General features: G+C 42.0%; 1 protein-coding gene across 2 annotated transcripts in view; it reads left to right on the plus strand.

The window, feature by feature from the left end:
* The first annotated feature begins 938 nt into the window (after positions 1 to 938).
* Positions 939 to 25071, plus strand: part of LOC107119486 (translation initiation factor eIF-2B subunit gamma-like) — a 63446-nt gene continuing 39313 nt past the window's right edge. The window contains exons 1-3 of one of the 2 annotated variants that reach the window (XM_015421968.1): positions 939 to 1011; positions 3290 to 3446; positions 6655 to 6794. In XM_015421968.1, coding sequence (XP_015277454.1) covers positions 3299 to 3446; positions 6655 to 6794 — 288 coding nt within the window. In that variant the 5' untranslated portion in view covers positions 939 to 1011; positions 3290 to 3298. Of the gene's footprint in view, positions 1019 to 3289; positions 3447 to 6654; positions 6795 to 25071 lie in introns of both variants that reach the window. The other variant, XM_015421967.1, reaches the window with a different exon arrangement.

Below are 25071 nucleotides of genomic sequence, written 5' to 3' on the forward strand. Positions count from 1 at the left end.
ACACACAGGGTCTAATTTGGATCAGTACCACAGCATGTGAGGAGTGGGGACTTATGTCATCCCTTCCATGCCATTTCTCCAGCAACGCCAGGATGCCTCTATATTTGCCCCACTGGGGAAATCTAAATGTAAGCATATCCAGGCTCTTCTCCTGACTTTTGTTGTAGTGCCACCCCCTGCACCCAGGAACCTTGAGGCTTCACACTTTTTCATCAGGCTCCTCTTTGTTTGGCAATCCTAAGAACCCTATGAATAAAACTCTATACGATAGAACAAATTTAGAGTCCAGTGGCACCTTTAAGACTAACAAAGGTTTATTCAAGGTATGAGCTTTCATGTGCATGCACTTTTTAAAATACATTGGAAGGAAGGTAAGATTCAAACTTATAGCCGGGCTGAACAGCAAATTAACACGTAACATGATGTTTTAAGATCTGCGAAGACAAAACTAAATAACAAGCTACGGTTATAAGGTCAACAGTTGTAAAGCAATAAATATGTCAAAATGAGACTGAGACTCTCCATTCACTCTTCTCAGGCGTGGAGGTCGCTCTATATGATGTAACTTTAGTAATGTAATAGATTTTCCTTTCTTGTAAGCTCAAAGCATTCTTTGTATGTTACACTTTTTGGTGATAGGAGTTGCCAGTCGTACCTGCCCTGCTTGAACGCAGCCTGGCTTTTTTTAAAAGTATGCAAATACATATCCTCCAGCAAATACCCACCGAGCGACCGCTGGACGCGCAGGCGGAATCAGATGAAACGGTTAAGAGATCGATCGCTCTGTGTTCCGCTCTCTGCCCTTAACAGGCAGGATCGATAGGCTGGCGCTCTAGGACGGGCTTATTCTCCAAATGAGAAGAAGGATTGGTTGTTCGGCGTTCCTCTCCAGGCTGCCCATCGATTCGCTCCAGGAGCGACCACGTTCCTCAGTAGCGCAAGCGTGGAAGCCCTTAAGAGAAGGAGGAGGGTCTTCGCCATTGGTTTCTTGTCACAGTGTTTGGGCTTGAGGTAACAGGTAGGAAAGGGCGGGTTCTGAGGCGGGAAGGGGTTTCACTGGGAGGCGAAGCCCTCCGCCTGCCTCGTGAGGGTGCCGGTTGTTTCTCTGCTCTGATTGGGGAGAGGATGACTCAGTCATCTTCAGATTTCCAACATGAAAGGGGGCTTCGTCCATCTAACTTCTCCAGGGCATCCCAGATGCCTCGCTTGCTTTTGGGATAGGGAGTTGCACTTTCTGGGCTGTGCTAACAGAGCTTACGTTTCTGCTTGGTCTGATGACAGTTTCTGTTTTTAGTTGTTTGAATAAAAGGGGGGTTAGACTAGATGACCCTGGAGGCCCCTTCCATCTCTGATTCTGTGTTTCTCTGTGAATTTATGGTCTGCCCTATTCCAGAGGCTTTTAAGGCTGAAATCCTAAACACATTTATTTGTAAATCTGTCCCGTTGAGCTCTGGGGGTCTGGCTTCAGAATAAATAATTTTAAGTTTTCGGTTTTAGGCAGGGGAATAATAAACCAAAAACTAAATAGGAAGTAATAAATAACTCCAGAGTGGTAGCAGGTTAATGGTACTGGCATGACTACTCACATATGCTAGAACATATTCCTCAGCTCTTGTCCCCAAAAGCTTTTACTCTACTTGAGGTACAACAATGGCAGACTTACCATCTGGACCCATGTGAAGGAAGTCCATGAGAACTTACATAAGAACTTGAAACAGCTTTAACTTCACTTGAGCCTAGATCAGTCCATGCAATAGGTTCATTTTTTGGACACTGCTGTGCAGGTTCACATGGGCACATAAGCACCATGTATACTAGATACCCACTACACAGACCTACATGTTTCCAGTTACCAACCAGAGCACACTGTGCAATCCATTGTTTTCCTGCCAAGCTCTAAAATCAGCTGGATTTACTTCAGTTCCTTGGACAGGGATAATCACCTGAAGGATTCATAGTCTTAAAACTATGAATACCCACCCATGAAGTAAAGAAATGGATTAACAAGGTTAATAGCCATAGGTAGCCAGAAATAACCTACTACAAGGCTGTGTCATCTGTAACACCCAGCTCAAACCCCTCAAATGTATCACGGTCCTTTCTTGGGTAGAGCTGTCTTTTCCTGGCTTAGAACCGTCCTTTTAATCTAAAACAGCTACTCATCAGCAATAATTAGTCACTTAACAGAAGCGGGTACCCTGGGACCAGATCCTACACCAAAGCAGATTGCAGCTCTGTCACCATGCTGACTTGTTATTACGGTACCTGATAATATCAGCCATACCATCAGGAGGTCATTCACCTGCTCATCCTCCAACATAATGGATACCATAAACTTTCAACAATGCCCTTCTGTCTGCATAAGATGAAGGTCACTCTCTATGAAAAAAGAATAAATGGATATAATACTATGTCAACAGTGGCAACATTTTCACTGCAGAAGGATATTTCAGTCTATCATAACACTACTTCAGACCTGAAAGTTGCAGTTGTTCAATAAAAGGAGATTCCAGCATGAAACAATTGAGTTTAGAGTTCATCAGGAGAGCTGACATTATTGCATTAGGACTATGACAGTGTATTCCCATCAAGTTATTGCTTTTCAGTTAGTATAGCATGTCTGTGAAGACTGTGTTACCACTTATTACTGCTGTTGTGAATGGTTACTGTTCTTATCTATAATTAATCCTTGCATAGAAATGTCAGGCTGTACCTCTTGAATTTCATTGCCTTATAATGCCACTATTTAAAATTCGTTTTTCTTTATCCAGTTTGTATGTATCTTCCCTTGGCTTTGAGGACATACTTTGTGCATCTGATAAAGTGGCGTAGTCCATAAAACTTACATCACAATATATATGTTACTCTAAGAAGTCTCAGGCTATCTAATATAAAGAAGAGTCTCTGAGCATGTGAAGAATGTCTTTTCTTCAGCACAGACTGACCACATTCTGTCACTTCCCAGTTGATTTGAACTGTTTTTCTAAATATCATTATTGTGCTTCAGGTTTCTCAAATACTGAGTGTAAAAATGAGAGGGACATCTTGTAGTAGCATCGTATTTTCTTTGGGAATGAGAAAATGGTCTCACACCCGGTAAAGAAGGGCTTAGGCTGATATTGTTCATATTGAGTTCAGGGATAGTTGCTTCTAAGAACATTAAAGTCTGACTGTGAATGTATGGAAATTGTTAACTTTCTACTTCCTTCTTCTAAGGAACTTTAGTGGGGAATGACACTGCCTGCTTGCTGATTTTGTTTTTGAATTGTTCTTGGTTTCATCTTTCCAGGTTTTTGCCATGGAGTTCCAGGCAGTGGTGATGGCAGTTGGTGGTGGATCCCGTATGATGGATCTGACCTCAAGCATCCCTAAAGCTCTTCTGCCTGTGGGCAATAAGCCTTTAATATGGTACCCACTCAACTTGCTGGAACAAGTTGGTTTTGAAGGTGAGCAACAGATGTAGCCTGTCAGGCTATGTTCTTGTAGAAAGTTGCCAATTTCTCTAAGCGTTTTTCAACCAGAGTTGAATTGTACATATGGATAGTTTACTTCCATATGAATCTACCTAACCATTGTAATAATCTTCAGAGGTCCTGCTTTGGATGCCCCCAACATCTTGAGGCTAGATGGGTGGCAACCCAAGAAAGGACCTTTTTGGCCATGGGACCAAACTGCAGCATTCCCTCTCCAGGGAGATTCATTTGTGTGTCCCCCCATTGTCTTCCATCAGCAGATGAAGATTTTTTTTTTGTTTTCTTTAGCATTTCCTTATTGATTCTCCTTCCTGTTTGTTTTAATTGATGTTTTACATATATGTATTATTCTTAAAGTGATTTTAAAGTCGTTTTAACTGTTTGGCATCTTGAGGGCCCTAACTGGGTAGAAAAGTGGGATGCAAATGTTTTAAATTTTTAAAAATGTAATCAAATGTCTGCTAGGCCAGTTACTCTAGAGTACTCATATTTTTAATGATTACCTTTCATTTATCTGCTTCATTTATACCCTGCCTTTCTCCCTCATGGGAACCAAAAGTAGCTTACACTGTTTTCTTCATCTGTCCTCCCATCAACACTGTGAGGTAGGTTAGGCTGAGAGGGTGTGTTACTGGCTCAAAGTCACACAGTGAGCTTTTGTGGCAGAGTGATTCATCCAGATCCTAGTCTGACACTCTAACCACTGCACCATGCTGGCTAAGTGGGTTATAGTTTACTTACAGCGTAATCCTAACCAGAGTTGCACCCTTCTAAGTCCACCAAAGTCAATGGGCTTAGAAGCATGTAATTCTGCTTAATATTGTACTGTTAGTGTGTGTTTCACTTAGGGTGCATTGGTTTGAAATTTTCCAGTTACAGTAGTGGTACTCACTCCATGGCTTGGAGAGCCCTGTTCTCAATTATCATCAATCAAAAGAGCCACATTTACTTCCATCTGAATGAAGCTGTCACAGCTCACCTGTTCCTCTGGCAGCAGCCCTTTTATGGTGAGAAGCAATTGCCAGTACTTGCATGAGTGTCTTCTTGTTTTCTGCTCCCCAAACTGGTAACTTTTTAAGGCTGCAAGGAAAGAACCGTGCGTGCAGCTACCATACCTCAGCTCTGTATAAACACAAAGCAGCACTGTGGCATCTTTGTTTCTGCAACAGCAGGTAGCTGCCTGCTGGGGGATTCTTAAAAAGTGATTCACAACAAGCCACTTGCTTCTGGCATGTAGAAATGCCAGAAGGGCAGCTCAAGAATATGACTTTTATTTCTTCCTCCTCTAATTTCACTGATACCAAATATTATTTCTCTCCTGCTTTGTAGGCCTTCTTTCTTTTGTGGTGTGTTTTGGTATTTGTTGGTTTATTTTATTGGTATAGTGTTGTTTTTAATTCATGTTGTTACTTACACAGGGTCCCACGTGTGTGGGAGAAAGGTGGGGTATAATATCACTGTATTTAGTGACAAGTGGGTTTTCTGAAAAATGATTACCTGCCACTTTTCATATTGTTTAATGTCTGTTTTCTGTGGGTAAATGAAAAGGATAAAAGAGAACAAAACCCCTGAGATTCACGCCTTTGCACTTGGGTCAGCCCTGCTCAATTATTGTTCGGACAACCTTCACCCACCTCACAATCCTCCTCTTCCCAGAGAGCTCCATGCAGGCAATTAGGCATGAATGACCTAAACAGCATGTTCCTTGCCTGCTGAGCCACCCCCTAGAACTCTGGATTTTCACACAAAAAACACACATAACTCTAGCTTCTTCCAGGCTTCTACTCCAGGAGAATCTACTCCTTTTGCCAAAGAGCACTGCATACCTTGGTAGGTCATTCTCATCACTGTTGATGACTGGGGAAACCTAATTGTCAGACCATGACAACAGCCAATGCATAATCCTCTTGTGTGCATTAGTGAAGGATTTGGAGGTGAGCTTTGAGTAGGCAATGGCAACTCAAATAGTCCATCTAGAGTGCTTCATTAAGGTTATGTATGTGCAATAGCAAACTCCTCCACCTAGACCTAGGAAGAGAAGCATATCACTGCCAGTTGGAGATGTTCCATGTCGTCCCAGTTCAGAAAAGAGACCATCATTGTGTACAAGCTGGCCTTCAGTGTCTTGTAGTGGGAGTTGAGCAATCTAATATGGGTACTATCTACCACCTGCAAAATCTTCTGTGTATGATTAATGAACTTTTCCCGCAGTTAGTATTAAAGTGGATCATGAGGACACGTTTCCAAGGAGGCAAGCATTCAGGTTTCCCTGCCAACCAGTGGTTAGGGAAGTTGGTGGTACAGTGAGGTTTTGCCCCTGAATCAGCTGCTGCAGAGATTTTGCACAGAAGACTCAGGGGAAGGCGAGACACACCAGGGCTGAATAACTGACTTAAGTCCTAATTTCACAAAGCTAACTGCCAACCTAGCAGTTCGAAAGCAAGAAATTGCAAGTAGATAAATAGGTACCACTTCGGTGGGAAGGTAACAGCGTTCCGTGCGCCTTGGTGTCTAGTCATGCCGGCCACATGACCACGGAAACGTCTTCGGACAGCGCTGGCTCTTCGGCTTTGAAACGGAGATGAGCACCGCAACCCTAGAGTCGGATTCGACTGGCTTTCGAGCAAGGGAACCTTTACCTTTACCTAACTGCCATTAAAATAAATCATGCCTTTCCATTATGGCTTCACTGAGCCTTAGGTATCCTTAAAGTTTTCCCCTTAAAATAACATCTTCATGTTTAGTATCTAGCTGACTTATTAAATTCATGGAATGCCATACTGATCAGTACCATCACTATTTCTTATTGTGCCTTTGCTATCTCTTTCCTCATACTGAATTGTTGTGTCTTTAGGGCAAGATTTTTTTAAATATCAGGTCTCAGTTGCACTAATATGAAAATAAAATTTGTTATAAAATATTTAACTACAGGGAATGTTAACCATATATCTCTTGTACTTTCCGAGTTTTAAAAAATAATTAAAAAGTGAATTATGTAGCTCTTTCGGTATTCATCATTAATAAGAACCTTGGAGACTTGAGCAACTCAGTCAAATTACTAAACTACTGGCAAGGGCTGTAGAGAGCTTCAAAGTATGTACATTCAGTTCAGGTGACAAGCAGACTGATATATAATTTTTTCCATAGTTTTACTTACCCTGTCTCTTCTTTTTCACCTCAGAGGTCATTGTGGTTACCACAAAAGAAGTTCAGAAGATGCTAAACTTGGACACAAAGCTGAAGCTGGATATAGTGTGCATTGCTGATGACGCAGATATGGGAACAGCAGACTCTTTACGGCATATTCATCAGAAAATAAAGGTATAATGTGTTTTTAACAGCTTTTCAAAATACTCATTTTCAGTGTTCCATGATTAATTATCAACAGCATACATATCCATTATATGAAGAAAGAATATGTACATGTAAGTGTTCAATAAGGGGGACCCAAGGAATTCAGTAAGGAGGTTTGATTCCCCACTCCTCCACATGAAGCCAGCTGGGTGACCTCGGGTCAGTCACAGCTCTCTCAGCCCCACCTACCTCACAGGGTGTCTGTTGTGGGGAGAGGAAGGGAAGGTGATTGTAAGCCACTCTGAGACTCCTTTGGGTAGTGAAGGGGTATAAAACCAACTCTTCTTCTTACATAAAGCAAACAGAGTCTGAATTCAAGAACATGAAAAATCATAGTGTTTAAAAGAGGACTGAAGACATCATTATTGTTCTTGAGTGCTGATATCTGATAAATATTTGCCTTCTATCCTGAAACGTATCCAAAGTGTGTCTACTGTCATATACACTCAGGATCAATTACCACATTATCAATTACCGCATTTTTTTGTTTTAAAAAATGTAATCATAGACAGTCTTGTTAATAACTACTTAAAGTACTGGTTAAAATGGTTGTCTCACCCAGTTTTGTGTTATTTCCTAACATGAAATAATTTTATTTCGATGAACAATATTCCTGTGTTGTCTTTATATGTTGCTTTAGCAAGGGTGGACAAAAGCCACCTCCCAATCACCAATATAAGTAACAACCCGCTGTGATGTTTTCCTGTGAAATCTCCAGTGAGATGAGTAGGAGCTATGCAAGAGCGTTATCTGATATAGGACAGGAGATTTGCTGTAATCTCCATCCTGCTTCTGTTAAAATCTGCCACTTTAGGCACCTGTTTCACTTCACCATATAGGAGAGTCACAGCCATGCATCAGTCCATCCAACCCAATCTGACTTCCTCTCAAACAGACATTTTGTAGGACTCAAGATGTTCTGGAGCTGATCCCATGCACTAAATTACAAAGGCTGTTATTCTAAGCAGTGCAAGTGGAGTTGTGCAAGTTCCCTGCCTTCCTCCTTGGATTGCAGCCTTCTGTTCTTTCCAGAATTATACTCTGGAATGGTGTGGAGGTTAACAGTGGGAGCAGAAATAAGCAAACAGTCATTCTTCTGGTGCAAATGAAGTTGTTCTGTTGGAGGAGCTGCATTGATGGAACAGCCATTTCGGATCCAGCCAGGAAGGGCAAAATTCTTGTAAAGTAGCTTTGTTTAGTTTGTTGAATTTATACTTCATCAATATGGCAGGTTACAGCAAAATGACTAACAAACACCAGTAAAGGCAATCTGAAATGTCAGTATAAAAAGTCTAATTAAAATTAAAGTTAGTTCATTTCAAATTTAAAAAATCTATTTTAAAACTGGAGGTAAAATGCCTTCAACTCATTTCTTGGTAACAAACATGCAAATATAATTTGTGTGATCCCTGTTCAAGGTCTGACCAAGAAATGTTGCTGTTTTTGAACATTCTACCTTTCTTTATTAATTTTAGTAGATACAATTAGCATCAGGATTTCATACATGAGAAACTGCAATGTCATCTTTAACATGGGTTTTTGTAATGTTGGGGGTATGATTTGGTACATTTTCCTCCATAGATACTCCACTATCTTATTTGCCATTATTTTGGAATTTACAAAGGTAGATAAGATGGAAGTACATAAAAAAGGAATGCTAGCTTTGAAGTTTAGGACACTTATTGTTACAATAGAGCCTGTCCATGACAGTCACACTTGATGTATAGTTTCCAATTTTAAAGATAAAGAGCAACTGTTTCCTCTGTTCAAAGCAGATTGCTATTTGTGGTTTTTTAGTTATTGGTTCTGGTAGAGTTCTGGTAGAGTTTACAAAGGGGAGTGATCAATCATGTGCTTCTGTTAAAGGGAACAGGTTTGTTTATCATACATTTTTGTAGAGTCATGCTAGACAGAAGATAACAATGACATCCTAATGCATCTGTTTTCCTGATGCTTCTGTGGTGTCTCTCTAGAGAATTTCTTATTTCAGTATTGTTATTTTATATTATTTTTATATAAATATTATTTTTATATATAAAATAAATAAAGCAATTGTGTTTGTATGGGACAACTGAACATATTGAATGAATTGGTTATTCATATCTCTCCATGTCTGTCTCGGTCCTTTCTCTAACTTCCCTTCAGAGGCTTGAAGAGGAACCATTAAGGGGAACAAGTACACTTGTAAAGAGACAAATGGGATGGAGAGAAGGTGTGCTATGTGACTTGTTGGTAATATGATTCTGACAACAACCTCTTGAATATCTTTTCAATCTGTGCAGCAAAGGTAGACACAGGTCACTCTAATTGTGACCCTTTTCAGATGGGACAACCTGAGCAAGTTGCTGCCTGTTATGGATTTTGAAGGCATTATTTAGGAATCTGAATTATATATATATAATATAATATTTTCTATATACTTTGTTTTGCTTGCATGTAAAAATAGTTCACAATTTTTGTCAGTAATTTTGGTTAGGTAGTGGTTTAGGAAAAGGAAGTTTGGAACTCATGAGAGGCAGTGAGGAAGCCATAAGAAGAAATTGGCAATCACACTAAATATATTTATTAAAATCTTTTGGACAAATCACCGTGGCTCAAGGTGATGTACAAAGGCCTGCCCCAAACACTGCAAAGGAGGGGAATTTTGGGAACATGTCTTCCAGTTGCTTAAAGTTTGGGTTGAGGAGGGTTGTGTTTTCTTCTTGTTGCTAGTATTTAAGCTTGAGCATGGTCAGAGGCATGGGGGCTGAAGGGCCCTTAGCCTGTAGCTGGCAGCCCGTGGCATCGCACGAGCCAACCATGTGGATCCAAGACCAGACCAGGATGTGGCTTAGTGTTTGGGGTTTGTGTGTGTGTGTGCTTATTTATTTAAAATAATTTTGTTTATTTAAATGGTATGTTTAGTTAACCTGTCTTTTTATACATTAGGCCCATAAATAAAACAAAATCATAACTAGACTACTCCTCCAGTGCCTAATTCTCCATAATCTTTACAGTGTGATACTAAATAGCATTGCACCCTTCTAAGCTCATTGACGTGAGTACATTTAGAAAGGCGTAACTCTGTTTAGGAATGCACTGGCAGTCACCCACCCAGCACCCTTCTGAATAGGACAACATTGCATCAGTTCCACAATCTACTGTAGAGGGGTCCTTCATGTATGCTTTGGGAGAGTGTTCTGAAGGGCTGGGGCCACTGCTGAGAGAGAACAAACCCAGGCAGTGGCCAATGGAACAGCTTTAAGGAAAGCTTCTGCTAGGAGGATTGCAGATGACACACAGGCTTAAACAGTAGAGAGATTCCTTTGAGTAGAGAAATTAGTTTTCGCTTGCATTTAAAAGAAGTAATTAAATGACTGTTCTGGTGTCAAGATTGTTTAGATATACAGAAAATACAACTATTATTGACACATACCGCATATGGTTGATTAATGTTGTTGTTTCTCTGCCCTGCTTTTCTCTCCCTGCCCTGATTTTTAAATCTGAAGCTGTTCTTCCTTACATATTAATTGAAACATCCAGAATTTGCACCTTGTTTTGGTTTCTGTTTGGCTAGTGATCCTACAGGATGCAGTTGCAGCATCATGTAAGATAGTGGGATGCCAAACAGAAATTTTATTGGCAGGTGTTGAAAAGTTGTGTGTAAATAATATTTCAACATCTTTTCAAGGCAGCATGGCTAAACCCCGATGACTTAGCTGGATTCAGTAGTTGAAAACCATTGACTCTGTATTGTTGATAATTAAGAGTAGCCACAAATACGTTATCACACTTGCCGTTTCTTCATTCTGTGCATTGATTGTTCATTCACACATATTGAAATTGTTATGAATGCCCTGGGATAATCTGCTAATTCTAATTAGGTAAATGTTGGAATGTTATATCATCTTTTCCTGATGCATCAAGATTAAGACTACTTCTGAGCAGCCTCTGCCAAAATTGCATTGTGGATGTGGCAAATTTCTGTTTTACTGTTCTTAAATTCCAATTTTTTTTAAATGGCGTATAACCTATGGGCTACCAAACTTTAAATAAACTAAACTATCATAGGGATGTGTTGCTTTTTCTTTGCTTTTGTCAAGAAATTCAAGGCTTGAACCATCAACTGGTACGTAGTAGGTGCTGGCATACCCAGATGCATGGGTCTGTGTGTGCTCATGCTTTGTAACCCTTTTCAAGTGTAGGAGGGAAAGGGGGTGTTCAGTATCAGCCTGCATGCAAGGTTGGCAGGAAGGATGAAGCCTCTAATTGGCCCTACTATAAATATTAGGAGCTTAGCCTTCTCTCTCTTCCTGCTTAACAGAACAGTCCCTCCTGCCTGCTACCCTCCAGCCTCCAGTTTCAGCAAATGGACTCTGATGAGAAAGTTTATTGATAAGTTTAAGAAAAACTTGGGGAAGACATAGCAAGGTAATAGTAAGAAGAAGAAAAGAGAAGAGATTGGATTTATACCCTGCCCTTTACTACCTGGAGGAGTCTCAGAGTGACTTACAATCTCCTTTCCCTTCCTCTCCCCACAACAGACACCCTGGGAGAGAGGGCTGAGAGAGCTCTCTCAAGAACTGCTCTTGAGAGAACAGCTCTGAAAGAACTTATGACTGACCCAAGGTCATACCAGCAGCTGCATGTGGAGGAGTGGGGAATCAAAACCGGTTCTCCCAGATTAGAGTGCGCACTCTTAACCACTACACCAAACTGGCTCTAGTGTGTGATAACGGGAGTAATCCATTCGACCTTGGTGACTTCCCAGTTGCCCAAGAATAATTCAGTACACAGTATAAGTTGTACTTCTTATATAGTAGCACTGGAAGAAGCAAGGATATACAGACAGGTTTGGGCCACTGCTATGTCATGATTCACTCAGTCCTATGTAGCTCTTTATGCAGGATGCAAAATCAGTTAGATGGACCATAAGGGATCTTGAGTGGAGCTATGTAGGGTGCCCCATGATGGTGTCCACTTCTCTTATGGTCCACTTAACTGTTTTGTGAGGTCAGGACACCACCATTCAGGTGATTCTCTCCCCCCCTCCCCCATTTCTCTGTTGCAAGCACAAGCCCCTGGAATCCAGTGGAGAAATTTCTTGCATTTGTAAGCATCTGGGAAGGAATTTCCCAGTTGGATACCAGTTACTTGCAAATGCTAGTGCCTGGGATCCTAAGAGGAAATTTCTTGGGGAGGGGGGAGAATGCTGAGTATTAGTGTTCCCTCCCAAAGTGTGTGCCTGTGGGGGTCAAAATGCTACTTCTTGCCATTCTGGTCACTTCTCCCCCGAAACCTCTCACTGGGCAGGTGGGGATGAGAATGCTAACTCTCAGTGACAAGAAGACTGACTGAGGTTCAGCTGGGGGAGTGGGGTCCAGCCATGGGCCGCACAACATAGCTGTATGGGGCTAAACCAGTGTAAGAAATTCAAGGTCATGGGGGAGGAGTCCATCACACAGATGCTTCTCGTGTCAGCAGTGCTCCTCCTGGGAACAGAAGCAAAAATTGCATGGAAAGGAACCTCTGAGCAAGCTAATCCCATCCCACCTCAGATGACTTACTTTATTGAGCAGCATACCACATTGGGGGGGTTAGGGCGGTATATAAATCGAAGGTTAAATAAAAAAAATAAAACATTGTTATTGCTCTCATGTCACTGAAGATGATGATGCGAGAGGGGGCCTTTTTTCTATGTATTATGAGCTCTACAACCACATAGAATCACAGATATGATCAGGAAGTCATGGCTCCTTGATGATTGTAAGATGGTATACGTTGTCAAAGGCTTTCATGGCCAGAGTTGATTAGTTGTTGTAGATTTTCCGGGCTGTATGGCCATGGTCTTGGCATTGTAGTACCTGACGTTTTGCCGGCAGCTGTGACTGGCATCCTCAGAGGTGTTATTTAGTGTTTTTTTTTCACTGTAAGATTTAGTCCACCATACATAACTGCCATTTTGAAACCATCTTTGCTGGTATATCAGTGATTCAATGGGAGACTAGGGCATTTATGTTTTGGCCCTTATGGGGGTGAGATTCAGAGAGCATGAGCAAAATGCATTTCTGCTTGCATGGTGTGTGTGTGTGTGTGTGTGTGTGTGTAATCCCCTGATTTCTTCAATGCTCTCCTTACAATTGCACCTTCCTGTGGCCCAGCCTGTCCCATTGATGAGAGTCCCCTAATCATTTTGTTGAGAGGGACACAATGGTCTACAGTGGGGAGAAGGAGTCCTTTTGTATGAGCAAAGTTCTGTTTGTATTTCTCTGGATCCTGCCCACTATATCAAAAAGTTGTCTTCTATAAGTATTTTTCCTGCTGTTAGATTTTCCTCTGTCTGGTGTCATTGGCTATATTGGATTAGATATTACCATTAGAACCTCCGTGAAATAATTTAACATTCTCCATTATTGATGAGCCTTTAGTTGGGTTAATGAAAGCCCTTCCTGAGTCAGACTACATATAATTGTTGGTAAGATTTTACAAATGAAATAATAGTACCTGGAATGGCCCATCTGGTTTTTCAAGTCTCTTTAAACTGATTTTTTAAAAAAAAGTCTAAACTAAAGATCCTTGCAAAAAATGGAGAGAAAAATAATTCCTCTCAACAGCTAAACAAAGACCGAGACTCTAGATCTTGTTTGGTATGTGCATCTTTTGGAGCCACATTATGGAAAGTGTGATGTCACACCAGTGGTCTGCATGCTGCTGAGGGTCACTGATCCATGTCGTCTTGGACAGGGTGGCTTAGCGCTTCACTTCCTCTGTTGAAAAATCTCCTTTCCAAACACATGATGTAAGAAAGCTCACTGTAAAGGCTGGGAGACAGAATCTGAATCCTCATACAGTTGAAAAGAACTTGGTGACCATGGAAAGAAAAACTGCTTTTTTAATATATACTATTATATAAATAATATTTAGACTGTCAGTGGAATTTTTTAAAGTACTGTGAAATTCATCTAAAAGGAGACAAATGGGACCTTTCCCTCCCTCATTTAGGAGTGAATTTTGAAATAGATAAACAGAGCGTTTTGTTTTCGTATAAAAGCATTTTACCAGACTCCTTTCGTGAGGCTTGAAAGGATGTTCTCAGTATTTTAGGGCTGGAGTGTATCTCTGAAATACAAATAAAAACAGCTTTGCCTCGTTTACTCTTTTGATGGCTCCAAGGAGACTCTTGTCCTTTACATATGTTGTTAACACATTGAACAGCAAAAGAAGAAGAAAGTTCCAAGCGTTTGGTGATGGAATACATAAAATTAAATATCAGAAATACCCCAATTTAGAGCCAGTTCTGACCAAGGACTACATGTGAAAGACACCCGGAGGTGATGTAAGTTCCATGGACAGAAGCAGGCAGGAATCTATCTCCTTGCAGATCTTACTTCTTGCATTTTAAACACTGGAATGCAATTTATAATTACCAAATGGTAATCTGAGGGCTTAGTTGGATTTTGGGTGATGTTTGGTCAAACATAGATTTGTGAGCCTCATGTGGTTCTCATGTCACTTGAATCATGTTAATGTTTAACATTAATTTTAAATATTTATATAATGCCTCTGTTAAATTACAGACAGTTTATAGAGAATATAAAATAATTGAATCCCAATATAAAATACCACCCACATAAAATAGTAAAAGCCAATTGAGTGGTAGCTGTCATTGCAGTAGCAGTAGCACCAGCCTAAAAGTCAAAGGGTCATTTAAACAGGTGGGCCTTACTTTTGGAGGGGTGTGTGTGAACAAAAAGGTATGTCGACGTACCTCTTCACACAGCTTGTTCTACACCCTTGGGGTAAGGCTACAAGGACTTTGCTGCAGGGCCCTGCTCATAGATCTTACTAGGCAGAAGGACTTTATATATGCAGGACCTTGCTATGAAATATGGAGGTCAAGTTCAACTGCTGCTATACTAATCCAGTTTTCCTGCATGAATACTATTTTCTTTTATGGACCATTGAAAATAATACAGAAGTTCCCATCATGTCTTTGCTGGGACACACAGTTGTTTACCTAGCTATAGATTAGTATGTGAATTTTGTCCTTCCTTGCCCAGCCGTAGGAGCAGAAGGGCTGGCTCATTCTACCCTTTTTCAGATGATGCTGTGGACCATTGGTTGCATGTTAATTGTCCAGGGAGGAATGATTCAGGCCATTCTTATTTGAAGAAAAGAATGTTTTTTGTTGCTGCTGTGAATGAGGAGAAACCTGAATGACTGCTTCTCCTGGGAGTGCATTCTTCAAGGCTGTCCTTAGAGCTCCTTATACGTGACACATATATTTATTTCGGTTATTGTCTTGCCCTATCATTAGGTCTTAGATTGGACACTGAAAACCTAAAGGTTTTGCTCATTACGCTTTTAAGAAGGGGGCAGTATTCAGGATCAACATTCAGTAGTGTACAAGATGGTAGGCAGCACAAGAGAAGACTGAATGAAGTCTTAATTGTGAAGTTGTCGGTCACTTTTGATCTTGTGGAGTAGTGTTAAGGATAAAGTTGAAGATAAACCTCACAGGCACACCAATATCTAAACTCATTAAGCACAGAAGAAATATGGGGGGAAAGACCCCCCCCTCTAAAGTGCATAGAACATAGCAATTTACCAGAGTCCATAACAACCATTCTGCAGTCCACCAGTCAAGGAGTGGTGGTGTGCTGACTGCTCCCCTGTGAAAGGCAGATGACAGGTGGAAGCAGCTAACCAGCACTCCCCCCAACATTAGGCTGCTATCACTCACACACAGAACACAGCAAGAGAGGGAGAAAAGGAAATTGCACCCTCCTTTGGAAGGAGGTCTGTGTTGTGGCCAAGAGGAGCACTGGCGTTTCGCAGATCCTTCAGGTTATGGGTTCATGTTCCTTTTTGTCAGGCATGCCCATAGGGAAGGAAGCAGGACCATTCCAGCCATAGCACTTGTTTGCTTCTGCAGTGTACTTAGTGGAGGCAGTCTCAATAAAATGCCAAAGTAGACCTTTCCAATACAAGAGTTCAAGTCTTGGGGTGCAGGAGCACTAGCTTGGATCGGCCATGGGAATGCAGACACTGAGCAGAAACAAGGGAGCACACGAGCACACATTAATAGAAGCCATTCCTTTCAACTCTCCAATACCTCATTGGGGCAAAGCACACTTGTATCAGTTTGGGGCCATGGGCTTGGATCCCACTAAAGGGAATGCTGACAAGAAAACAAAGTTCACCTTTTGGCTGGCAACAGGCTGCACAGCAGCATAACAGAAGGAAGAGACCAGACTAGAATCCCAAGCCTCACACTCTCTAGAGAGGTTTTGTAATCACATGCCCAACAAGACACATAATGGGCTTTAGGAATCCCACAGTGCCCTACTGACGATACCAGCCAATACGTATACTAGGTCAGGAAGGGCTGCAAACAATGGCATAACACAACAGCAAGGCACAGGCATAGCACACCCAGGATCCCTGATTCAAGCCTCACATGTGACTGGAAAGCCCCAAAACCACTCCCAGCAACACCTGAGATTGTACACCATTGGATACAGGCACTTTGGATGGGTTGCTTATACTGATTGACTGTGTCACATGCCTGTTAGTAATTACTCATGCACCATCTCCCAGCTGTACTTAGAAATCTCATACAACCACCAACTACTATTTGTCTCAGCAACTGTTGTTTTCTGTCCCCCCCCCCCCGAAAAAAATATCAGGTAGACTACATATCTTTATCTGATTCCAGCAGTGATCTGAAAGAGTGCTTGCCCCTCTGTCATGCAAGAACATAGCTGTGCACACATTGGACAGTCCTCTCTGTACAGTTTGGATGTGAGGAGCATGTGGAAGACAGCTGAGATCAGTAACAAGGAAGTGGTGGCAATTGATTGATATCTACCCCCATCAATAAGACACAGTTGTATGTCAGTCCATATATTCATTGTACAGCATAAGGAATACTGAAAGCAAGTCAAATAATTATAGGGTTGCCAGCTCTCTTGTTCTGACAGTGCTCCTGCCTATGCAAGTTGCCCTGATGGACCTCAGGTAAAGCTGTCCCTATCACTTATTCAGTGAGAAGGACAGCTGTTCTGGCAGAGCGGTATTTGCAGTGGTGCAGGAACTAGGCTACAAGCGAGCTGTCAGCCCCACAGGGAGCAGCTGGAAGCACTGGGGGTTACTGTGGCCACTTGTATTGTAGATTGGCAATTTATTGTCACTGCACTGTGAATGCGTTCCATCCCAGCCTCTCGCCCTCTTGAATACCTGCCTGCAGAGTCCCAAGAGACAAAAGAGCAGCAATGCGTAATACTTCACAATAGCAATAAGTAGGAAGTTGAGCCCCCACAGCTGTGTACTTGGTGCTTCTTCAGTCCCATTAGGTCCCCCTTCCTCCTTGGGTGGGTTGTATCTCTGGGGTGACATAGTGTAACCATTGTTCCAATTATTACCCATCCCTTGTTGGACATTGCTGTGAAACTCTCTCTGCCCTTCTGCTACAAGGAAACAGGCAACATAGGTGCTTGGCCACAGTGGCCAGCAGTAGTAAAGATTTAGAGTGGAGTGACTGGTCGTCATCTAGGATTGTATTTCATACTCCCCCCCCCCCAATGTGCAGAGTAGATGAAAATGTGAAAGGCAAGGAGAAACAGTTGCTGCACTTACTGAGACAGGAATTCCCTCGCCCTTGCTCACCTGTGTGGGGTACATTATTCTAGCATCCCGGTTGGAAGAGCTGAGACTGCCCTTTGGTGTCTTGTGTCATCTGAGATGGAGAATCTATAATGGATCTGAGCAAAGCTGTGTTAGCAACATGCTACAACAGTGTTCTCCCCCTTGATTTGGGTGTCCTGGCTGAGGTTTATATAATGCTTAGGAAGGCAGTGATTGGCTGCAGACTTAGTTTTGGTACCCTAAACTGAGCTGGAATGAGATGAGAGGGCTGTGTGTGGGGATCTTATATTTTCATCCTCCATGTGTTCTGTGGGACAGTAGGGTTGTTGCTGGTATAACGTTGTAGTGGTTGTGAAATGGGCTGGAGAGACTTAGGGTGACACCTGAACCCCACGTCAACCCCCACCCTGGTGCTGAACCCCACGTCAACCCCCACCCTGGTGCTGGTGTAGGGCTTAGTTACCATCCTAAATTGTTCAGAGGCAGGGCTTAGTTAGCGGCCTTTGTTGTCCAGACAATAGTGTCAGCCTGGATAGAGAATCTAGGGGAAATGCCAAGTTGATAATGGACAAGTAGGAGCTGAAGAAAGGAGAAATTGAACATGGGGTAGTTTTTCAGACTATCTACTCTCTGCAATCTAATTTTAGTTTTGGAAGGCTCTGTATACCCATATAAACAACAGATGATTATGGAGGTTAAGTGATTTCTCAGAATTTTTTATTTTTTTATTTGCTTCGTTTATACCCCACCTTTCTTCCCTTGAGGTCCTGAAGCACCTTACCTTGTTCTCCTCTCCTCCATTTTATCCTCAAAACAGCCCTGTCAGGAAGATTAGGCTTAGAGGGTGTGACTGGCTCAAGCATCCACGGCATGAGTGGGGATGCAAACCTGAACCTCTCAGATTCTAGTCTGCCACTCTAAGCACTATGCCTCACTGACACCTTTACTGTTGGATTCAGCAGCAAAGGTGAAGTTGCTTCTTCTTACTGTCCTGTCTACCACTTTATTACATGGGGCACTGATTGTCTGCATACAGATCTCATTTCCCGCCCAGAATCATCTACTCTAGGGAAACTTTGAAGGACTTGCATTTCATGTTGAATTAAAAACTCAGCAGTCAAGAAGATGCCCCTGCCCTTTCACTGATTAGTTAGCTTTTGGGTTCTACAGGACTCTGTCTTCTTTACACTTCTCTTCTTTGCCACATAAAACAAGTCACTTCTCCAATTATTTTCATGAGTAGACAAAAAGCTACATGGGTCAGGGCTGCAGCAAGGAGGGGAACAGGGCAAAAGTACCCCCCTCCTCCTTGTGCCAGTGGAAAAGTTGGTAGGGTCCAACCCTCTGTAAGCCTGTGGGCAGAACCTATTTGACTTTTACAACCTAGTGTATTTTAGGTCATCTCAGAAATAAAAGGAATGTCTGCCTGCACAGAAGAAGACTTTTGTGTCTTCTTAATTGCGAGGCACCTAGTGTATTTTAGGTGCTCTCAGAAATAAAAGGAATGTCTGCTTTCACAGAAGACTTTTGTGTCTTCTTAATTGCGAGAGCAACTAACAGTTCAGACTTTTAGTTGGCCACTCTTCGCACCAGAGCATCTTGAGGTTTCTTGCTTTAATCTTAGTTCGTTTCCATCAAGCATCATGTTTTCAGTGTCCACAAGCTTTTGAGACTTTGATTTTCCATTTTTGAAACTTTAGGTACAATGTACTCCTTTGATATCAATGCTGATATGGTGAAAGAAAGAAAAAATATACGTAATCTGGGAGGTCTGAAGTTTGTTTAGGGCCAGTCTCTGGGGCATCTCATGCTTCCGTGGTTCTTTTGATGTTTTGAGCTGGATCCCAAGTTTTATACTGAGTATAATGTTTTTCCCTTCTCCAAACTGTGTAATGGATGTTATGAAATTACAATTGTTTTTGCATGATTTTTATCTCCACTTGCACTGACTAAACCTGAGGTATGTACATAATAAGTATAGCGCATACTTCAAACCATGTCGATTCTTATCATATACTTTTTAATAACTGGGGAGTGCTGCAGTAATTAGTGCTGCATGCATTTCATTAAGATGTGCTTTATCTTTTTATTTGCCTATATTATGAAACACAGCAGGGTCACATTCCTGCCCCCCCGCCCCCCGGTCACATTAACCTATTCTCTGTGTCTTCTCTCCTTCATATCAGTGGCTCATCATGAAGGTGTGCTAGACTTATATAGTACATATCTTTAAAAGCAGAGGCTGTACCATTTATTTTCTTTTTACTACCCCAGCCATAGAAAGTAAAGGAAAATACACCCTTCTGCTAGGGTGCTGGCCTGGTTTATTTTTTCATTCAGCCATTAGTTTATTCTTTCAGGGGTTCCACACTGGAAAAGGGGCATCCATCAGACAGTAAGGGCTTTATTTATGAGGGTGTTGGTGTTTCAAAGGGGAGGCTGTTGAGTCCCAAAAGAGCCTTTCATGGTGTACTCTCAGCGTGCATCTGAGGCCACTGCTCTGTTCATCAGGAGGAGAGGCAGAAATGTGGGCTTCACTTAGCAACCGTGTGTTTCACTGGTCCCTGTGCTCTCTGACGTTTATTTACATATCGAGAGAGTAAATGGGTAGAACAGATGGCAACCAGACATTTGGTGGTTCTGTTCCCTTGCGCTCCTCGGGGGTCTTGCATTCAGTCTTTGCCAAAGTTTGTCCTAAAACAAGAAGCCTGTTCGCAATTATGAAGCCTTGTTGGCAGTTCACTAGGGTGGCAGATTAAAGTACATAGTTAAATAATTACAAGACTGAGTTTATAAGTCCAGATAGTTGCTTCTAAAGCCCTGTCCATGGGCCTGATGTGGGTTTTGCCCTTGATGTGAATGTCTTTCAGTTGTGAAATAAAGAAGTTTCCTATTGGAAAAGGAACAGTTTGGTATTTAAAAGGCAGCTTAACTGCAACCTTTTCGCCACAGCATTTTGAACAGATTTTATGCTGTCATGATGAACTTGTCAGATACAGCGTTGTAACTTCCCAGGAACCCACGTGAGCTGCAACTTGCTTAAAGTTATTGACTCAGTTTTATTTTCTGCTTTACATAAACCCACAGTTCTGCTGGGGTGGGGTCGCTCTGAACATAAGAACATAAGAACATAAGAGATGCCAATGTTGGATCAGGCCAAAGGCCCATCCAGTCCAACACTCTGTATCCCACAGTGGCCAGAAATACCAGTGCCATCAGGAGGTCCACCAGTGGGGCCAGGACATTAGAAGCCCTCCCACTGTTGACCCCCCCCAAGCACCAAGATGACAGAGCATCACTTGCCCCAGAGTCCCTATCTATACCTTGTGGCTAATAGCCACTGATGGACCTCTGCTCCATATGCTTATCTAATTCCCTTTTGAAGCCGTCCATGCTTGTAGCTGCCACCACTTCCTGTGGCAGTGAATTCCAAGTGTTAATCACTCTTTGGGTGAAGAAGTACTTCCTTTTATCCGTTCTAACCCGACCGCTCAGCAATTTCATGAAGTGGGCGGTATTTCCTCTTTGTCATTTCCCTAGTGTGGGGAAACCATGAGGAATATTGTATCTAAGAAGTAGGACTAGAGGAGGGTTCGGGGTGAAGTTTTCAGCTTTGAGAATGTTTTATCAGTAAATAAATGCTTTTGCACTGGAAATTTATTGTTGGTTTACTACTGGAACTACTGCAGAATGTGTTCCTGCTTTCATATAGGTTGCACTTTACCAGGGAAGGTTACTTAGTGTTAAATCACTTGAACATCTAGTAGTAGTTCATTGCTTTCCCCTAGGTTGTTGAAAGAGACCATTTGACTGGTATTGTTCTCTTCAGCAGATATATAGTTGGATAGGGTACAAGGGAATAAAAGATTGCTGGCTTTCTTCTCCACCTGGATACAAAGTTTAGGAGAACGGAAATACTTTATTCCCTAACTAAATGGAATTCTGAACAGGGTGGAAATATTTTAGTGCTTATATTAACTGAGAGTAAATTGCTGCTGTTTAAAAAAAAAGGAGATATTAAAATGATGAGTTTAAAAGATTTTGTTTTGTTTAGGATAAAACCTAATAATGGAGTTGCTTTACTCAACACTGATGACTGTCCCGAGGAAGACCATGCTAATGTGTTGTGAGTCTGTGATGGAAATGAGTGGGGGTTATGTGCATTAGCACACTTAAATAACTCCCTGCAATGATTTGTTTTATTTCTTCTAATCTTAATTGAGTTAATTTCAATCTACTCAGAAACAAAATATGACTCCTTAACTAGCTGCCCATTTGATTCTGGACACAATTCAAAGTGCTGGTTCTTACCTTTAACTGCCTGAATGGCTTGGGGCCAGGGTATTTGATGGATTGCCTCCTCCTACATTATCTAGTCCATGAGTTGTTAAGATATGCCTCACAAGTCCTGTCAGAGGTGAGGTGAGTGGCAACCAAATACAGGGCTTTTTCAGTAGTGGCACTTTGCCTATGGAATGAGCATCCCCTTGAGTCTCCCTTGGCACCTATGATACTCTCTTTTAATCTGCAGGCCCAAATATTTCTGTTACCCTGTCATTTGATTAAGAGGCTAATCTTTTAACAGCATTTTAATAGCATATTTTAGTAAAACTGGTATTAATCTTCAGCTGCTCAATTATCTTTATGATTGGCTTGTTTTTTAATGCTGAGTTCAAGCAACGTTAATATTTTATGCTTTCATTATGTTTTATTTTGCAAGCTTCCTCAGGCAGGTTTCTAATAAATCAAATAAATAAGTGAATTAATGGATGAGAATTGAACAGATGTTTGAAGTGGTAACATCAGTTTTCAGATTAATTGGCTTTCCTGTGTGTTACCTCACAATGTGATAGAAATTTCATAGAAATAAGATGCAGGTTTCCTTCCAAAGCAGTGGGACTTCAGTACATGGATTGGGATCCTCAGATTGGTTGCAGAGCTGCTTTTTGGAAGGACCTCCTGCTTATACTTTTGTGTAACAAGGGCACAGTCTGTTGTCCACACAAAGTGAAAGGAATTTCAGGATGAGGTCTCCCTGTGATGGAGAAGATTAGCTTTTAGCACAGGCATCTTTTCCCCCTATGTAAGCACAGGCAAGAGCACGGGATAACTGACAGGGAGGGAAAGGTGACTGGGTCATGGGAAGGAGGGAGGGAGAGAAGGTAAGGGAAAGCTTTTACAAGAAGGGGGTCTTTGACCCTGCCTGCGTTGTCTTGTTCTTCAATGTGATACACCTCCAAGTGCTCAGCTTGTGTTGCTATCTCTGATTCTTGTGCTCTGCTGTCCTTGGTTCATAACTCTGGCTTGCCCTGTTCCTGTGTCCACACAAAGTGAAAGGAATTTCAGGATGAGGTCTCCCTGTGATGGAGAAGATTAGCTTTTAGCACAGGCATCTTTTCCCCCTATGTAAGCACAGGCAAGGAGCACGGGATAACTGACAGGGAGGGAAAGGTGACTGGGTCATGGGAAGGAGGGAGGGAGAGAAGGTAAGGGAAAGCTTTTACAAGAAGGGGGTCTTTGACCCTGCCTGCGTTGTCTTGTTCTTCAGTGTGATACACCTCCAAGTGCTCAGTTTGTGTTGCTCTGCTGTCCTCGGTTCATAACTCTGGCTTGCCCTGTTCCTGTTGTGTGACACTGAGATAATGTGAGTTCCTGTCACAATGTTGTGATGTTATGTGTCTTCCTGCTACAGGCTGGCAGCTTAGTGGATCCCACGCTGCCACCTAGATGTTAAGCGTGGCTTCTAGGGTCTGAAAAGGCTGAAGTTCACAGTGTGCAAAACGTTAGAATCTTAGCGTTTTCAGGAATGAAATTCCTAGTACAAGCCTTTCCTACCCTAATCTAAGGCAGATCTTGCAAATAAGGAATAACAAACGCAAAAGAACTCTGTAGTATAACAAAATCCAAGGTATTTTCTTAATTTTGTATAAGTGGATTTGTACTGATGGTGTTACAACAATGCTAGAAAATGTCTAAGTGATGCAGAGCAAGCAAATGCTGGCTTTGAGATTTTGTGGAGAGTATTCTGTCAAATTTATCAAAGTTAGAGTGGCTGCCAGAATTCATACTCTTTGAGTTCTAAATATGAGGTTTGGTAATATCTTGTAATATGTACTGACTTGACAAATGTGAGTTTTACAGGTATGAGTGTTTCTTTGGTACAGTTATATAATGCAAGCCAGGGAAGAACCGTCTTTCCTTCCATTTATATCTGCTACTGTCCTGCTGCCCTGACAGGCAGGCAGCAAGCCTCTTTCCCCCTCCATCTCCCACCCCTTCACCTGTGCTTAATGCTTAATGTTAGGAACTGTGGGAAGTACATTTCCATGGGGTATATCTTAGCATGTTGGGTGCAACTGAAGCAATGTTTGAGATGCTGGAGGAGAGAAAGAGAAGAAAAGGGGGAACACGGAGAAAGGCTCTTTGCTTAGCCATTTGTCTGCTGGCCAGTCACTAGTTCCCACTAGCCTGTCTGGACAACAGAACAGCACCAATCACAAAGTAAGTGGGGTTGGGTTGAGGGCGAGTGGATATGGGGTGGTTGGAGAACAGATGGAGGCTCTTGGGGAAGGCCCAAGTCATTACAAGAGAAAGAGAAGAGTGCAAAAGTTGGCTTGAAACTCAACATCAAAAAAACTAAGATCATGGCATCTGGCTCCATCACTCCTTGGCAAATAGAAGGGGAAGTCATGGAAGCAGTGACAGAATTCACGTTCCTGGGATCCAAGATCATTGCAGATGGTGACTGCAACCATGAAATTAAAAGATGCCTGCTCCTTGAAAGCTATGGCAAACCTAGAGACATTACCATGCCAAATGAGAAGGGATCACTCACTGGAGAAGACCCTGATGCTGGGAATAATTGAAGGTAAAAGAAAAAGTGGACAGCAAAGGATGAGATGGTTAGACAGTGTTATTGATGCATGAACATGAAATTGAGCAAACTCTGGAGGACGGCAGAAGACAGGAGGGCCTGGCATGATGTGGTCCATGGGGTCATGAAGAGTCGGACTCAACTGTGCAATTGAACAACAACAAAGAGAACTGTTAGAGAACAGAATTTCCCCCCTCAAAGAGCTCACTGTAAATTGTTTTTGTGCCTGATGAGTTTGTTCTCCTGTTGCACTAGGACTACCCTTTCAACATAAAATACCGAAATATTTATACTCATTGACAGTCCCCAAGTTATGATGAGCCTTTATGATGGTCCAAACGGTGTTAGTTGGACAATATTCAAGGATTCCCTATTTTGAAAGAGTTTGCTCATGCTCTGCGGGAAGAATTGAAACTGTAGCACATATTATATTTGACTGCCCACTGAAAGCTGAAGCTAGGAAGAAGTTTCTTTTGCCGTTGTTTTCTGTAATTCTGGAGTCTAGTTTGACTGTCGAATTGAAGATTCTGATTTCAATGTTACCTTCTGTATTGGCAAAGGTTTTTTGCAACAACTGTATTGATTGTATCATTGATCTTCTTCGTGGTCTCTGTGCTTCACACCAATGGGATCTAGTGCGCCTGCGCTGGATCTGCCGGTGCCGTAGCAAGCTCTCAAAAGGATTTTCGTGCCTAGTCCTACTGAGCATGCCCAGGAGCCCCAGTGAGCATGCCCAGAAGGACA

This window comes from Gekko japonicus, unplaced genomic scaffold, assembly GCF_001447785.1.
Source record: "Gekko japonicus isolate JY-2015 unplaced genomic scaffold, Gekko_japonicus_V1.1 scaffold75, whole genome shotgun sequence".
NCBI classification, from domain to species: domain Eukaryota; kingdom Metazoa; phylum Chordata; class Lepidosauria; order Squamata; family Gekkonidae; genus Gekko; species Gekko japonicus.